This window comes from Epinephelus moara, chromosome 4 (genome assembly GCF_006386435.1).
Source record: "Epinephelus moara isolate mb chromosome 4, YSFRI_EMoa_1.0, whole genome shotgun sequence".
Classification (NCBI taxonomy): Eukaryota; Metazoa; Chordata; class Actinopteri; order Perciformes; family Serranidae; genus Epinephelus; species Epinephelus moara.
In genome coordinates, this window is record NC_065509.1 from 12889411 (window position 1) to 12907790 (window position 18380).

General features: G+C 41.7%; 1 protein-coding gene across 4 annotated transcripts in view; it reads left to right on the plus strand.

Annotated features, from left to right (window-relative positions):
- The window catches only part of LOC126389300 (protein phosphatase 3 catalytic subunit alpha-like), a 49043-nt gene that overhangs the window by 695 nt on the left and 29968 nt on the right, over positions 1–18380 (plus strand). The window contains exon 1 of one of the 4 annotated variants that reach the window (XM_050042903.1): positions 3518–3761. The exons of 1 other annotated variant lie outside the window; for it this stretch is intronic. In XM_050042903.1, coding sequence (XP_049898860.1) covers positions 3719–3761 — 43 coding nt within the window. In that variant the 5' untranslated portion in view covers positions 3518–3718. Of the gene's footprint in view, positions 1–3517; positions 3762–4202; positions 4350–18380 lie in introns of those variants that run through there. 2 more of the 4 variants (XM_050042901.1, XM_050042902.1) reach the window with 2 other exon arrangements.

An 18380-nucleotide genomic window follows, 5' to 3' on the forward strand; every position in this document is an offset into this window, starting at 1 on the left:
ACAAACAAGTGCAAACACCCTACATGCTCACCTTCAGTTCTCCCTGGCACGTGCCCTACCTGCAGTGGTGTACAGAGAATAAACAATAACAGTCCTATTCCCAAACTCACATGTTCCATACAGGAATACACACAAACACATAGATTACAACAATACTCAATACAAATTTGAATATTAATTCAGTCAGAAAAACACGAGCAGTAATTTCTATCACACAATCACTGCACAACTGTCAAATAAACTTGATAAAATGAAATAAACCCCGCAAATATTGCTATGTTCATATTAACATTGCAGCCCATAATATACCAGGTTATAGCAGGACACATTTATAACTGTTAATTTATTTGAGAACACATTGAAATTTAAAATAAGTTATTCCAAATGAATTGAGTCCATATATATTCAAGCAAATGATTATATCAGTATTTATCTCGTCATCTCTTATGTCTGATCACTTCTGTCGAACACTGCAGAAACTCTTAAGAAGTGGATCAATTTGTCATTGGTTACTTTTCAGGCCTGTTACACTACAGTAGACGTTCTGTATACTAACAGGCTGTACATGTGAATGTTTTCATCCTATTCATAATTGTTCTTATGCCCTTATGAAATGTGTGAACAGTTGTCAGATGAAACAAAAAAAAGCTAAAGTTGTGTGAAAAGGCCAGAAGGCTTGACACTGTTGCCATTTAAATAAAGATTTGATGTTATATTTTTAGATTTCCAAAGCATTGGTCTCTCCTGAAATCTTCACATCTTCCTTTTCATCCTCCATTTTTGCACTCGGGATCAGAATACATAACTCATAGCACTTGTGTTGGTAGCAGTAGTTTGATAATTAGTAGTAGCATATTTCTGTAAAATTCAGAGATCTAAGATTTCACACAGGGGCGTTTCCCTACACAGACCTTATTGGAGTGGTCGCAACATTTAAAGAACATTTCCACAGCATACATATGTTTGTTTGTTTGTTTGTTTTTTAAAGAAGTTTTTAGCATGTATTTTCCCATCCTGCCCCTTTTCATGATACATGTTTTAACAGCACTTAAACAGCATGTGGCAAAACGCTTTCCATCCTGTTTCCCTTATCCTCTGTATTTTTCTCTTGCATATGCCAAGTTAAAAAAAGTTCATAAGAGTTCATGGATGTGTTTTAACTGTAACAGCTCTTTAGTTCTGAGTTGTAACCTGATCATATGTAACAAGAACGTTTTGTTCCTAATTAATTAGCATGAAATTCACAGGTGCAACTAATGTCACTAATGACAGCTCTGTTCCTTATAAGTGTATCAGAAAGTCTCGGCAGTGAGCTACAATTAATAATATCAGGACCCTGGAACAGACGCATGAACAGAATATGTCCTTAGTTTATGTTAATAATTACACCTGTGCTTGTCCTGCTGTAAAACAGGCCAGTAGTAATCTTGGTGTGTAGCCTTGTTTTATTTGTCAAAGATGAAGTAACATCTGCTTACATTAAATTGCAAAAATGAACGCAGGACAACAAGAACAGTATTTGGTACAATGTTGGATTAAAACAGTTGCATGAGAATGAATAGTAATTAGGGCATATGGTTATTGAGACTTGGATGTCAGCTGCCTTCACAAAGTGTTTTTTTTTTTATTTAATACTGTACATATTCTAAACTTCTTAAATCTTTCCCCTGACATAACCTCCATATTAAAATTAAAAACAAAAAACTAATACTGAAACAAATACAAACTAAACTAAAACAATAAAGAAACTGAAATGAATCTAAATTAAAAACACAAATTAGGCTAATTAAAAATAAAAGCTAATGTTAACTATTCTGTCTTGGTGATCAAACACTTGTCTTGTGTTTAGATACTTATTATTCTATAAACCAAACTCCTGTCAGCCTCTAATATACTCAAAGTTTAATGCCAATACAGAATGCTAAAATTAGCATAATGTTAGCATTAAAGATTCCTCTGCTTGTGTAGATTTTTTTTATGTGCACATTTTGTATTTTTCATATTATTCTCATGGCCTGGGTCCTTGTTTTTACAGTAAAATAATTGGACAGTACCAGTGAATACTGGTGCAGTAGGCTATACATGTTGGTTTTTATTCATCTCAGTGCTCTTAAAAGAGCTATCTTCACATTAACTGAACACATGTTGAATTTGCAAGCAAGCATATTAGCTTGCACATACAACTTGCAACACTGTGGAGAAGAATTCAGGAAATACTAAATTTCTGTCTTCTTTACTTCCAACAATTATTACATTGCTCTTATTGGCATTATATTTGAAGTCAAAATCAGCACCGTAGTTTGAGCAAATCTTCAACAGATGTTGTAGACCAGCACTATACAAGCTGGAGATTACCAAATCATCTGCATACATAAGATGATTAATTAAAATATTGCACCCTGTATTGAATGCATTTAACTGTTAGGACAAGTCATCCATGGGTGCAGTGGTGCACAATGGTGTCTGCCATAGTTTCTTTTTGGGGAATGGGGCAGTTATTTCAGACAATAAATGCAACAGCTGGATCTGAATTGAGAACCATGCAGTTTATGGATGCATCTATACAGTGTCCATAGTATTGTTTTTGATACTCCTGCCATCAGCAATCCTTCAGGCAGGGCTCAGAGTGCAGCTGAGCCTATAGGTGACATCATAGCTGAATGTACTCTGAAACAGACAGAGGCAGGGGACAAATCTTACAGCTATGTGCAGACATGGAGGATATAATGTGCTCTGTAGTATGGCGTAATGTCAGTTGATTCAAGTCTGAGAGTGTAAAGCTGAGTCTGAGATGTACTAAGTGGCCACTGTACAGAGCCCCTCAGAGGTAACAGTCCTTTGGGGCCATCTTCTGGACAGACTTCACATTTTTGCCTCAACACATCTCCAACCAACAGTTTTATTGTCTGGTGTACACAGCATTACAGCCTCACAGTGTGCATGATGGATATTAACAATTTGTGTGTCTTGGAAACACAATACATTCATATTTCTATTTAATTATGTGATAATAGTATTATACGTTTGTGCCCATTACATCACATGTGACCTAGAAGACATTCATTTCCTCCATCACCGTTTAGCCTTTGTTTTATTCCACTTCCTATCTTATAAAAAAAACACTGTCCTGAGGCTCACGTGACCTCCTGTCAAATAGCCTACTGTACAGTTACACACGTGCACGCACCCACGCACAAAACACTCCACAGAGTTGTTGTTAAGGGGGAAAGCCCTGTAATCAATGCCTCCACAGGATGGCAGTATGAGTCTGAGTGTGCGTAAGTGTGTGTACGAAGTGTGTGTGCGTCCCCGCGTGTGCGTGAATCTGCGTGGGAGTTCCTTCTTTCGCCATTCCGGGGTGTTGCCAGCTGCACGGCACCGCTTGCAGAGGCGTCCTGGAGAGGTAGAGCCCTGCGCGTCTCTTCTCTCTCCAAGGCGTCTCTTCGCCCTCTAACCTCCAGAGTCCCCCCCCCCCNAACAGCAGCTAGGTATCCGCCTATCCTCCCCCAAAGTCACCGCAGGCGCAGCAGCAGGCTTCCCCCGTCCGAGAGAGCACGGAGACTCCACCGAGTGATGCCACTACTGCAGCAAGAAAAGCACCCAGCAACCGCGCATATTCTCGACGCCTGCCGGAGGACCCGACTCCACAGTCTCGGCCCTTGACAGAAGAGAGAGCCCCCCCACTCCCCCTCGGCTCCGTTCCCGTCCCGACTCCAGGATGTCCGACAGCAACGCAAGTCCCGCCGACCGGGTGATCAAATGTAGGCATGCCAAATCCTGCACGGCCAGTGAGAGCTACATCTGTGCCAATAATTCTAACTCATCATTTCTTTTTAAGTTTGCATCCCTGTCGTTGCACCACTGTCTCTTATTCGCACGTTTTTTTTATTTTGTTTTGAGTCCATCCCTTTTTTATTCTCATAGCACCATAATAAAGGAAGCCTATTTGGCTGGCGAGTCACCATGCATGTGCCTCTGAACCTTTCAAGGGAGGGAGGGGGTGATGGAGGGGAAGGGGGTATCCAGTATGATACGCCATAATCAGGGTCTTCCCTCGTTATTCTATTAGAATTCACCCCCTCACCGAGGCATTACCCCATTTTCTAACGGGGGGATGTCTCTTCCTCTATGTATAGCCAAAGCTATTGTGCGACACCCTGTGCTGCATGAGCTCCATTTACGCGCTCCACTCCTAGCGGTGGTTTCGTGTTACTGAATAATACCCTACAGAGACACAACCGAGAGTGATAGAGAGAGGAAAAAAGCAGGGAGGGAGAGAGGGAGATGAGCATCTTGTTCCAATGAAACATCAAGCAGTGTGACGATGACAGCGAAAGGCAGACATAAAGGTAAATAAATGTTACGCGTAACCTGCGATCTTTGGTGTTGGGGTTGTGCTGTGGCTGTGGATGGTGTCACGGGATGATGTTGCATGTAAGCAACGATGTAAGAAGAGGGAGAGAGAGGGAGGGTAAGATGCTATGGGGGACTTGTCACTCGGAGACTCAATGATTTTTTTTTAGCTTTGTGTCTTTGTGTTAATTGTAATGTCTGTAGCTGCACGTCGTAGTAGCGCCCCGGTGTAGAAGGAGGTGGCGACCACCTAGAGGGTGGCCTACATTAGCGGTCTAGTTTGATTTGTAGCCAAATGTGAGCCAAAGTCAGGTAAACGAGTGGTTTAAATGGCAGGTAGGGATGGCAACTTTGCCAGGCCGAGTGCGCACCGTCGGACCAGGGAGTTTGGTTTTCATTACCCAGGCCTGTTAGGTGAAATCAGCCTGATGTTCGCTGGTGTGACGTTTAAAAACCACGAGTGCACATGATGGATTTACGAGTCGTTTCAAGTCGACGTTTTCTCAGTAAGGCCTGAATGTCAGCGGGTGATTGTGCTTCTCCCGTGCGTATCGCTCCTCTGCGTCTCCGTGTAAAGGTCTCCCTGGCTTCCCCCTCTTGTTTCCCTGAGTGTCAAATGAGAGACAAATTTGGGTTTAGGGATGCTGCGCTGCGTATTCGAGCCCACTGCCCGACGATGATTATGCATACCGCCCTAATGGTGTTATTGCATCACTGGGTTATGGAATATTTAATGTGTTTATGAGAGTGTCTGTTTCTTCCTTTACGCGTAGGCGGCTATATAGGGGAGGCGAGGAGGGGGCTCCTCTCGGGTTATGATCCGCGGAGCTTGCACAGATTGTCGTGCTTATCGGGTCACAACAAGGCTGGCATGGCAGCGGCGCTTCCACGCACGCAGCCTGTCACATGCGACGATGCCTGGCTGGCTGTCTCTCCCACTGGCTCCCCTTAATAAACTCTCAAGGTCTCTCTGCCGGAAGAAGCGGAGCTGACAGTTGGATGCGTCGCTCGGGCATGCCCCGGTATTCCGTGCGTGCGTCGTGCTCGCTAGGGGGTGGGGTGGGCTGGGGGCGTGGGGGCTCTTGCAGTTTTTGCACGTAGGACTTGAGGACTGCATGTGCATAGCATATGCCTACAGTATGGCTTGTGCCTGTATGTGTAACTACATGGATGCAGTTGTGCAGGGGCGGTGCTATGACATCTGGATGCGCTGGACTGCAAATTAACACCGCCCCCCCCAATCCATCCATTAGTTATCTGCCTCCACCCCCCGTATCAGTAGCTCCCCTTCACATGTGTGTGTTTTAGATCTTCATTTCTGTTCGCATGTGTGTTGAAATGCAGTTGGCGCTCAGCTGCCTCAACACTGGAGCAAACTAAACAGCCTATATCCTCATGCATCATCCATCACACACACACACACATACACACACACATATATATAAATGCACCTCCTGTAACAAACATTCAGCAAAACAACAAAGCAATTCGTCAGTCAGGTGGGAATGATTTAGTATGTATGGAGCCAGAGAGAGATGGGGGCATCAGTCACAGAGACGTCACCTCTGGCGGATGGACTGTGCCTGGTAGTTCCCCACGTTATGGATTTTAGTGATATTCAGCAGAGAGAAGTGCACAGCCATGGAGCCAAAGGACAAAGCATACCGAGAGGAACGGACAGAGAGGCAGAGAGTGTGGGGGCGAGGTGAGGGAGAGAGGGAAGGAGAGAATGTGACAAGGCCATGGAGGAGGTGAAGTAGCTGGAGCGAGAGAGAGAGAGAGAGAGAGATAGAGGCACGGAGGGATGGAGTAAGAAACAGAGGGAGAGGAAGAGAGGAGGGAGAAGGAAAAAAGAAGTAGTGTTTCACACCGCTGAGTGGCAGGACAGCATCCTCTGACTTAACCAATGGACTTCTCACACCCTTTTTGATTCACTTACCATGCAAACCCGTGTGTGTGTGTGTGTGAGAAAAACCAGCAGGTTTCAGAGCCACAATGTGAGAATGTGACGCTTGCCTTAAAGTGTAGTTTAATAACTTTAAAGTAGTCTCCACCAAATGATGCTTTTTTAAGATTGTACATAGTAAGGCAGCCAGCATTTTGTAGAAACACAGTGTAAGTTCTTTTACTCCTCATACTACAATAGGGCCACAAGGATCCTAATTTATCATTAGTAACACAGAGAAAAGACATCATGCTATTAGTCTCTTGTACCACCATTCACTGGTGACAAAGGGCAAACCAATGTCCATAAGTCAACAGCAAGGAATCTTGGTCATGCAAAATTTGCACACAGTGTTATCTGCTAATAGACTGTCGCATCAGTGATACCAGCAAATGTGCAAACATGCATACAATGCAAACATGGAGGCTGGTACAGTAGCTCGACAGGGCTTAATCTCCCTGTCGATTTCCTAGAATCCTGAGGTCAGGGTCGAAGCAGGGTACAAATAGACCTGCTGAAGCGCACGCCTAGTGCTGAAAAGCTTGACTGACAAAAAATGAATGAATGACAGTGCTGAAGATCAATGAAATGTACAACACTCTGCCCGTGGTCACCCCTTTAGCCGCAACAATATCGGAATCAGAAAACATATGGTGGAGTTTTGTGAGTAAGGTTGTGCTGTGTATCAGTCACACAGTGTAAAATCTGGAATATGCGATAGCAACGTGATACTTCTCAGCTAATGCTTCATTCTGAAACATGAACACAAACATAATGTGCATCATGGATAATATGTAATGCATCACTTCCATTGTACAGCATCTGCTATATAGACTTTTTATGGCAGAAGCACAGGTGTATTTAAATGGAGAGTTCAGTGTATTACCTATAGTAGATGGTGGTAAGTTCACCTACAGTTTGGAGAGGCCACAGGAGCACCATTGCGGAAGCTAAGCAATATACAGCTGTGGACGGGGGGCAGCAGCAAAACATATCCATGCCATTGAGAAAAACAGTTACTTTACCTTGCAGAACACTGGAGCTGCTCGTCTACTGGTGCCTCCATCTGTTGGTTTGTGTTACTGAGTGACTTTGGTGCATTAAAGGGTTAGTTTGGCTTCACCAAAGTAACACAATAACACAAACACATTACCAATCGAGGCAGTGATAGACCAGCAGCCCCTGTGTTCTGTGAAGTAAAAGTTTTTCTCAATGGAGTCTGGTGGCTTTTAAGAGAGCACAGATAACAGCTTCAGGTCCCCATCGGAAAGGGGTCAAGTGAACACTTAGACTGATACTGATTTTTTTGTTTGCTTAACTTCTGTGGCAGTACTCCACACTGCTTCTCCAAACTGGGGGCGTGCTGAACGCCATCTACTGTAGGTCATACACTGACAATGGATAAGCACCTCATAAAACCCCACCTGAAAGAATCTCAACTATCCCTTGAGTTACATCAATGTGATCGCTGCATTCTATGTATCAGCTCCTCTCAGGGTCCTGGTGTTGTGCATGCTAGCTCACTATCATGGCTTACTGGGACACTTACAGAGCTCAGAGCTTACTTGCTGTGGAAAAGGTCTGTTGACACAGTTATCTAGGACTGGAGCTACCAGCCATGACAAGCTTGATCAAATAAAAGTACCAAGCATTTCATGGTTACAGCTCACTCTGTGTAAATTAAATACCTGAGACAAGCAATTTTGTGACATCACTTTGGGTTTGGGTAGCTACTGATGCGCATGTTTTGTAATTTTCTAAACTATAGATTAAATGCTTAACCAGTAAAAACAGCCACAATGTTCACTGGATGCAGCAGCCAATCAGAAGATGGAAAAAAACAATTGAAATATAGATACATTTGGTTCATTAGAGAGTTCTCCAAGGGTGAATGTAGGTGGACAAAAGATTCAAAATATCTTTCAATATATTGAAATCTAATAACCCTTTCTCACGGTGGATATCTTGAAGTGTCAAACACAGGTGTGACTAATGACATTGATCATGGCTGTGTTCCATTTAGTCGTTCCAGTGTTAGGGCCCTGGTAATGTGCATGCTGGCTCATTGACATGGCCCACTGGTTTGCCTAAATGGAATTTGTACACCATAAATGTTACTAGTTACCTGTGCTTTTCCTGCTGTGAAAATTCAAACTGTATAGCGTGTTAAAGACATACACAATTGCAAAAATGACAATAGAGTTGTATCAGCACATTTCTGGAACTAGAACTTGTTGCATCTAATTTCACTGGTGTAGCTTATAGAATAGTAGTAAGTAACATTTAAATTATTGCTTAGTTTTGAGTATAGCAACCAGCATATAAGCAAGGCCTAACTGCATGTGTTTACCAGTATCTAAGGTATGAAAATGATAATTTTAGTCATCTAAAGTTGGTTGTGTTCATTACATCTTTTTCTGTTAAAGACAAGACACACTAACTATCTTTGCTGATTTGTTATCACCCCTGCAATAATTCAGAAGAGTTTAACGGTATACTATACAGGATTGTCAAGTCAGTGTTCGTTAACACGCTCGTCAACGAAAGTGAATGTAAAAGCCAGCCCCAGATTCACTCTTGGCACACTTCTAGTGGGTCATAAGTGATGACTGAGAGGAATTACTTCTGTACAGGTCTATACATTGTTTTTTAAGGAAAAGCCTGCATAGTATATCTCTAAAACGAACACACCATCCAGCCTCAGATTTGTCACTTTTAGGATATTGTCTCACACATGATTACTTAGCATACTGTGTGTGTGCTAGCATAATGCAGAACAGAGCTACAAGCCATATGTCTTATCATGTACTGGTAAGTGCGCCAATGCACTAAACGGCCTGATACTACAGTGAAGACAGAGTTTCATCTTTTCAAATGTGTCCTCACGTGCAATCCACAAATAGCAAGCTAGCATAATTGGATTTCCTTGTTGAAACCAAAGGCCCAGCCCCACTGCCTCACACAGAGAAAGTAGTCCCCATCAAGAGATCTAGATTCAAAGCGCTAAGGTGATATTTATTGTTTGTGAATTGTGACCTTTTTTAACGTATCAATGAATGTGTGAAGAGTATTCACCAAAGCTGAGTGGAGCCATATCCAATATGCACACTTGCATGTAGGCACACACACACACACACTCACACACTCACAAACGCACACACACACATCACCTCTGGCGAGGCTCGGGGCACACTGGGCATATTTCCTTTTAGTGTAACATGCTGTCCCATTCCCTCATAGTTCCCTCAGAGTTCTGGGTGAGCTGTGTGTATGTATATGTGTGTGTGTGTTGGATTTTGGTGTTATCCTTGTGAGCCAGGGGTCCCACCTTGACAGGTCTCTGTGTGCCCTGTGGGGAGGGTGGCAGGGCAAGGGCTATTTATAGAGAAGGTACTCCAGAGAGAGAGAGGGAGAGAGAGAAAGGGATTGTCTAATGAGGACAGGCTGTTAGGGGATGGGCCGTTGTTTCTGTTCGTGTGTGTGTGTGCGTGTGTACACAGATGGTCCTTCATGTGTGTAGTGTGCATTAATTGAACCACTTCAAACGCATCTTTAGTCCCCCCCCCCCCACCACCTTCAAAGACCCATGGATCTATGTTAGCTGATCTGGGTCAAAGATGGTAGATAAACACAGACTCACACACACACACACACACACACACACACACACACACGCACACACACACACACACACACACAATATGCATGTGAACAGTCATATCTCTCCTCTCTCATACACCCCATCTTTTGCTTCCCCTCTCTATCCCTCTCTTCTCATTCCCTGCACTCATTCCTTCATCCTTCAGTTTCTCCCTCCTTCATTTATTCATGCAGAGACAGGCAGCGGGATGAACTGATCTCGATGAGATGTATGTGTGATCACTTTGGATGAGGTCCTGTAGAGGGCAACACATCTAACATACAAACACACACATCCATTAGTTGTGGTCGATGCAGCTGGATAACCACCAGACAGATACAGTCTGCTCAAGCACAGTATTGCCCTGTAATGAATTTACTCATAGCGTGCATGTAGCACATATATGTGATTTATTTTGTTTGTGAGTCTGTAGTAACTACTGTATGTATTTATTTTGTTTGTGAGTCTGTAGTAACTACTGTATGTATTGATCTGACAGCCAGTCAATTGTAGAGCACACATTTGTGTTGTTTTATACCTATTTAGTCATATTTTGCAACATTTGGAGGACAAATGAGGACAGATGGATCACGGGTGACTTCTACAGTCATTTCTGCAATCTGTCTGTTCCCGCTTGCTGTCACTTCCTCCATCCTGCATCATTGTGAATGGTGTTCCTGTGTTAAAACTGATGAAATATCCCCATAATTAACTTTAGCCATTAGGGAGGATGCACACAATAACAAGATGATTCTGATCAGATTCTGCTCCAGTTAGGCTATTAGGCCAGCCCAAACAAATTTAGGAGATTTGGTTGAAAGCTATGTCATAGATTTTCTCTCAGGCTCTCCCTCACTGCGCTGTGATGTGGAGATTTTTGGCTGAGCTGGCACCTTTGGCGCTTAATAAATTCCACACCAGGGAGTTCAGCTTTGGAGAGTGGGCCAGAGGACAAAAACAGTACATTAGGAAGAAGCTAAAAATGCTTTCACCTCTTCGCTCATCTTACACCCCTTGGTCCAGCTCACCTCATATGCATGGCATCCATCGTGTGATTGGTTGCTTCAGTGAAAAGGATAGTTCTGTTTTCACTTTACTTGCCTGTACTTCAGAAAGTGGAGTTCATTATGTACATCATCTGTACTCAGACGAGGGACAGCACAGACGGTACTGTCAGAGTGTAAAGTTCCCTCACAAGGTTGAAACACCTCGCAAAGTGTTAAAAATGCCTTAGAGCAGCATTTAAGAGAAACGCTATACACCATCACTTTACTCAAGAAGTGTGGCGTTTATGGTCTTCTTTACACTGCTGATATCTGTTTTGGAGAAATGATTTGAACTCACACTATTTTATCACTTTTCACCCATTTATTTCATGTATTTATCGACTGCAGGGGTCTTCAGCATTTTTCAGGCCAAAGACCCCTTAGCTGAAAGAAAGACAGAGCAGGGACACCTAATACATACAGTTCATAAAACTGAGTTACATATTATACTGGACCTACATTAATGTGTCAGAGGGCCTCAAGTGCTATGTATAAACATACCATTTTCTAGTGCATACAATACTAAACTATTAAAATAATTATTGACAGGTTCATATATGTGTTTATGCATCATGTTTTGCTGTTAAACATACATGTGGAAGGCATTTAGCCTAGGTTAGCTAGCTCACATGATTGCAAGAGGATTCATGGGTAATGTTGTCTACTGTATATTAAATGCGTTGGGGGTTTTTTATGAATAAGCTGATTTGTCATTTGGGGCTCATGATAATGTGTATTTCAGACATATTTTAAATTTATAAACAAGAAAAACTTTCAAAACATTACCAAACATTGATTTGGTGGCCCCCACAGTAGCCCTGAGGACCTCCTTGGGGTTGTAGAGCCCCTGTTGAAGACCAGTGATCTACTGTATAAGAACACACACATTAATCAACAATTTTATACATTGTGTGCAACTGGTTAATATTGTCATTTGACAAGATCTCCTGAACCATTTGGTTTTCACACTGCTCAGAATGAATGAGTGAATTCACAAGAAAACGTTGGAATAATTAGTTTAACCTTATGTTGCCTATTAGCTATTAGCTACTAGCTAGGCCTTGCTGTTTTTTAGCCCTTGTCCTTTGTTTCCAGTTGCTGCAAAATGCGGTGTTTGTCCCAGTCACACTTTGCACTACTTATATTACTGGTAACACTTCCCTACTTCCTATAAATATCAATAATAACATCAGCATCGTTTATGTCTCACCATCAGCTGATGAAATGTTTTCATGGTGGGTATTGCAAGCATAGCTACCATGATTTTTGCCTTCTGACCCTCCTGACAGGTGGGTCTGCAGTTAGGCCATGTGAGTAATTTAGCTTGTGGGCCGCTAAAGGAATACTTCACCCACAAAATGACTATTTTATGTCAGTTACTACCTTGATTTTGTGAAGAAAACTTTATCTCGTATGCCTCCACAGTGAATGAAGAATCCAAAAAAGTCAAACATGCTTCATGAACTGAAGTAAGCAGGGGCCATGTTTAACAACAGTAAAACTTTTTCAAAACATCCATCCATCCACCAGTATATTCCAAGTTTACTTTATTCAGTCACATGCTCAGTACTTCTCAATTATATGCATTTTTGCTAAAACCTAAATTTAAAAAGTACAAACAGTCTCATACACAGACAAGTAGCGAGCATGTGTGTGCTCAGGCTCTACTTGTATGCAAAAGTGTTTCAAATAGTAAAGTTTTATTAAAAATTCATGTGTTTAGGATGTACTGAGCATATGACTGGATAAATGAGACTTGATTATACTGCATGGGTTGTGCGAGAGTTTGCAAATGGATGTTTTGAAATAGTTTTGTTGTTAAATTTGGCCCCCAATTCATGAAAAATGCTTTGTCTTTTTTGGATTCTCCATTCACTGGATGCATGCAAGAAGAACAGAGTTTGTCTTACAAATTCAACATATGGTGCATAATTGATATACAAGTGGTAATTTTGCAGGTGAAGTAGGAAGTTACCCAATAAAGCTCCAACAGTTTGTTTTATTTGAATGTAGCTAACGTCAGAGGCTAAAGTACTCAAATTCATCCTCAAACAAAGACTAGATTATAATTATAATGCTAAAATAACTTTGCTGTCTTACAAACAGGATGGTACTATGATATGTTTCAAACTAGAAAGTTCTGCTTGAGTTTCAGGTAGCTGAATTTGTTAATACAGTGCTAGCGTGTTAGTGCTAGCTTGAGTGTGTGCGTTAAGCCAGCAGGATTAGTTGTCCCATTATTCACTGTAAGTACAGTATGTTTTTAAGGGTCAACCTCTCTTATGTGTGTTGACTGAATGTTAGGAGCTATTCTATGACATGTTAACATACTGCTTTGTTAACTACAGAGGGAAATTCCTCCTGCCGGGGCGGCTTTAACTTCCTATGAAAGATATCTTAGTGGTGGAAACAAAGTAATACTGTATGTTAGAGTTTGTAAGTGCAGACCTTATGTTTATGCCCTGAGCACTGCAGAGACTACTAGGTTAAAGGTCATCATGGAAAGACTTCTTTCAGGATGATGCCCACAGCATGGATGTGCCATGTGAACTTTGAGAGCATTGCAAACTTCACCAAATGCAAATTCCACAACTCCATACTAGGCCAGGGTAAATCGTAACATAATAGTATCGGAGACTATATTCACTGTACAGTAATTGATGCAAACTGATCTGAAAGTTTTCTAGGCTTGTTGTATGAGGTGGCTTTCTCAACAATAGTTGCAAAGACAACCGTAAAGCCCCGCTGCATGTTTTATCGCTGCATATGCCTGCGTCATCGCTCATGCAGCAAGAAACTACCCAGACTTGTGATAGATCACTGGTCTCACACGCTGACTGTCAGTAGACTCGTTACAATAAACCACTTGAAGCTACTCAGTGTTTTGAATCATCAGTGAGTGCAATTTGTACTGCACAGCTCAAGAACAAAATTTGTTCAGAGTCTGTTCTTGTTGTCATCTCAAAATGACACATCCATTTAAGGAACCAAAACAGTTTTCTCTTTCCTATAAATGACGTGGAAAGTCCCTCTATAAGGTCATAATGCCATGGTACTTTGTGTATGTGAGCCGAGCACATCATGTTCAATTTAGTCACTGTGATTTAACCAGACATCCTTTGTGATAAAAATATTGATAATGAAAATGAAAGCCCTACAGACATATTTCCATTTGACTGGACTGAATGTGAATTCAACTCCACCCCAAGTCCCACAGGGTGTAAAACCTTTTTGTTTTGCTACCCGGTTTTTAGGGACTCAAGCTTTGTTTGCCTAAAAATTCCAAAAATGTATTTCCTACTTTCCCATGTGAGACTTAAAATGTACTTATCAGCGAAGCCTTTTTGAAAATGGATTATTATCAAAGGGTTTTAACGAGTAAAAAGCAGAATACAAAGGTTTAAGAAGGAAACCAGAAAGATTCCCCTTTTTCATATGAGATCAGTGCAGTGTTTGTCTCTTTGTAAGCATAAATTTTTAGCCACAATAGCAGCAAGTCTGGCCGATTTTTCCAGTCTTAGCACCCTACAAATGATGTTACATACTCAACATAAAGTGACATAGGTGAGGTTCAAGAAAGTAAAGTAACATAGGTTAGGTTTAGGAAAAGAAACATGGCTGGGCGTCGTACTTTAGAATAACTCACTTGGTTTCACATGAGACACAAACACTGGTCGCTGGGGGAAAGTCCTGTGTTTGTTTGACCCATCAACCACCCAACCTGCCTAATACGAAGACTTTCACTCTCCATATTACTTCCTAATTTTCTCTTGTCAGTGCATTGGTCACGTGATCGCAGCCTTCGCAATTACATGGGTTATACACCAACTACTGGGTCGTGAAAATGTACAGGGTTATAAACAAATTGTGGTACATTACTTTTCCTAAGTATACGTACAAACAGTGCATATAAACAGAATGACATGGGAAACATTATTCCTGCTAAACATCAGCATGTTAGCATTGTCACTGTCAGTGTGTCAGCATGCTAGCACTATTGGGTAAAAGCCTAAATCTAATTTGGTCCAAGCATTTATAAGATACATACAAATAGTAGGCTACATGAACCTGGCCTGTCAGGTGATCCACAAACAGGTTAATGTGTACTACTAAATGTATTTACTGTGGATTATAAATGTGGCAGCGGTATTAAATTTAAATGCATTTCTTCTGCGTTAATGTTATGCTCTGGGCCTACCCACTCTGATGCATAATGCAGAAAGTGTTCTGTTACTTAAAAATCCTTATTTTTGCCAAAAAAAAACAAAAACTTTGAGGAAGAAGAAGCTGTACTGTCACGTTCCACACATTCACATCAGAATTGCAATATTGAATTCAGACGTGGTTTCTTCATAATTTACAGCTCTAAACCCCAGACAGCTTCCAGTCCTCAACCTTTCCATGTGTGCTTGAACCTCTCAAAATCCAGTAGCGTGCCCCTTGAATTGTGTGCTCATCAAATAGTCAGTCGTCAGGTGCAAAAAGACCTTCTTGATTTGACTCTCTCCTCTCTCCATTCCCTAACTGCCAAGTATAGTTTTCCCAAGTATAGTTACTTCCCCAAGCTCTGTGTCTCTGCTGCTCTCCACTCTCTCATACCTGCCCTACTTTCACACTGCTCACACAATTTACGAGCTTCACACTCCTTCCCTCATACTTCTCCCCCTCTCTCTCTCTCTGAGTCTCCCTCTGTTTCTCACACACACACACACACACACACACACACACACACACACACACACCAGGAGCCTCAGTTTTACCTCAAACCAGAAATATACATACACACATTGAGTTCATGTATGTGTGCAAGCTTCAAAAGAATACTGTAGCTTTTTTCTCTACTATGCATGCAGCTTTTTGTGACTTGCACCGGCAGTATTACAGTTTGTAGCACAGTACAGCGCTGTATGGTGCCGTGCAGTAATACAAGAGAGTACATTACATTACAGTACAATGGAGGAGGAGGATTAACCACATACTGACTGAGCCCTGTTGTTTCCTTTTAAAAATAAATATGAAGTCATGAGTAATTCTTTTTCTGTCTTGTGTTGGCTGACAGCCTGCAGTGCACAAACCTTTTAAAATATCAATCAGTCCTAACCTGAAAGGCAAAAAGTGGTTTTCACATGTAGATCCGCCGCTCTCAATCGATGGGAAACAGACCCTTGAGCGTGGCAGCTCATGGTGTCTGGGATGTCTCAGGGTGCGCTTGTGTGTTGTGTTTAGTCTTAATGTGCATAAAAGTGTCTCGGGGTGTGTTGCGGGCGAACCTATACAGCCCTAAGGTGCCATTAAATACTTTAAGGTACCCTGGTATTATATTTCTGCCCACAGAAATTTCTCATAGGGTTGGCCAGAAACCAAAAGCTGTTGTTGTGCTGTTGAAATATACAGGCTAGTTGAAAACTATGTCAATATGGTAAGTTAAGGAATTACATGTTGACATACCTTTTATTACTTACTTAACATCTATAATTATGATCTGATTTGCATACACTAATACTGGTACAGTTAACATTTTGAGTTTCACAACAATCCTGTTTTAACATGATATGTATCTTTCTGTACATGTTAGGCGATTTATTGTTGTTCAAATAGGCAAATAGGCCTTTTTCTCTAAGAGACAAATATGCAGCTTTAATTTGAGGTGGTACATTGATTTTCAAGTATAGGGGACACTTGTAGGTACCCATAATACCAGGGTTGGAAATTAGCACCATCCACCAGCCAAAATCCCAGAGATTTTGGAATCCACCAGCCACAATGGCAGGTGGACAGAAACGATAATCTCCAACCCTCAACCCTACAGTGAACCCGTTTTTATTCGGATATATTGAGGAAAGAGTTCAAGGGACAGTTGTTTCCTTGCCAGAATTTAGCCTAACTCTTAGAATGCCCCCTTCCCAAAAAGCGATGCCGACTTAGTTGGAACAAATGGATGCTTTAGGTCAGGGGTGTCCGAACTTTTTTTGAACAGGTGCCAGAGTAGATATGCAAAAATACCTTGAGGGCCAGCTGCTTCTCGCATCAAATGGGTTATTAAAAAAAAAATTAAAATCACATAAACATTAGACCAATGCAACATTTTCATCTTTCAGTGGAAGGTTTTCAACTGTCTACTGCTCCTGAAAGTGGTGACCCTCTCTGTTGCCTTTATGCTACTTTGCTGTGGCCATGTCTGCTAGCTAGCAGGAAATGTCTGCTGTTAGGTATCTGTCTGCTTGCTTGTTAACCATCAAGAAAACACATATGATGTGCATGCACCTGCGTAGTTCCTACTTGGTGCATATCTACAAACTGTATGATAGTCCTGCCATTGTAAGGTGAACAGAAAAAAAATGAAACATGATCTTGATTGATTAATCAGTATTGTGTGGTGGGCTACATATATGTAGTATATTTTGAAAGACAAGCCAAGGGCTGTTTAAAATCCATCAAGGGGCCACAAGATACCACTAGCATAAGAAATTAGCATGTTAAAGTCTCAATAAAATTGACTCCAATTACTTTGGCGGAGGGGAGATCCAGCAAGCCTCCCCCCTTTGGGACACCACTGCCTGAGATGAATTTTTGTTAAGGTGTCCTGGGATGTTCTGGTGTGTCCTCCGGGGCATATTTAGTGTGATCCAACACAAATCCTCCCTTTTTTCCATGTGAGATCCAAATGGCTAGATGGTACTTTAGTCCGAAAATAGCTCAAAACAAGAGCAACTACGACTGTGTGGTTTGTCAGGAGCAATTTTCATCAACAGACATAATTGAAATTATGAGTAAAATCCTCATAATTACACATAAAGTGTTGATTTAGGTTGATTGTAACTGATTTGTCCAACGTGATGGTTCATTTAGCAAAACTGGCCAAATGTTGCTGATGTTTCAGTGGTGATTACATAAAACCGTGCAGTGTGGCTGCTTTTACTGTAAAAAAAATAAAATAAAATGTGAGTATCACATTAAAACATAATGATGGGCATCAGTGTGAAAGCTCACTGAAGTGACTGTGGCCTGTTACAGCGACAGGAAGAGAGGGAGGCAGCGAGAGAGTAAGAGGAGTGAAAAATTGAAAAAAAAAGAGAGAAGGGGCAAGAGGAGAGAGTGCAAAACAGAGACAAAGTGACAGAGAGTGAAAGTGTGTGTGTGTGTGTGTGTGTGTGTGTGTGTGTGTGTGTGTGTGTGTTAGAGAGAGAGAGAGCCAGGCCTAGTTTTTAGTTTGTGATCTAGGCCATTATCTGTGTTAGCACTGGTGGGGCTCCAGCAGGCTCTGTGGATCCTGCATAACAATACCTTTTATGAGCTTGTATGTGAGTGTGTAGCACTGTAAGCTCACACACACATATGCGATCATGCGTGTTAACGTCATTGTGCCATACATGATGTACGCATGCGCCCGTGCGCC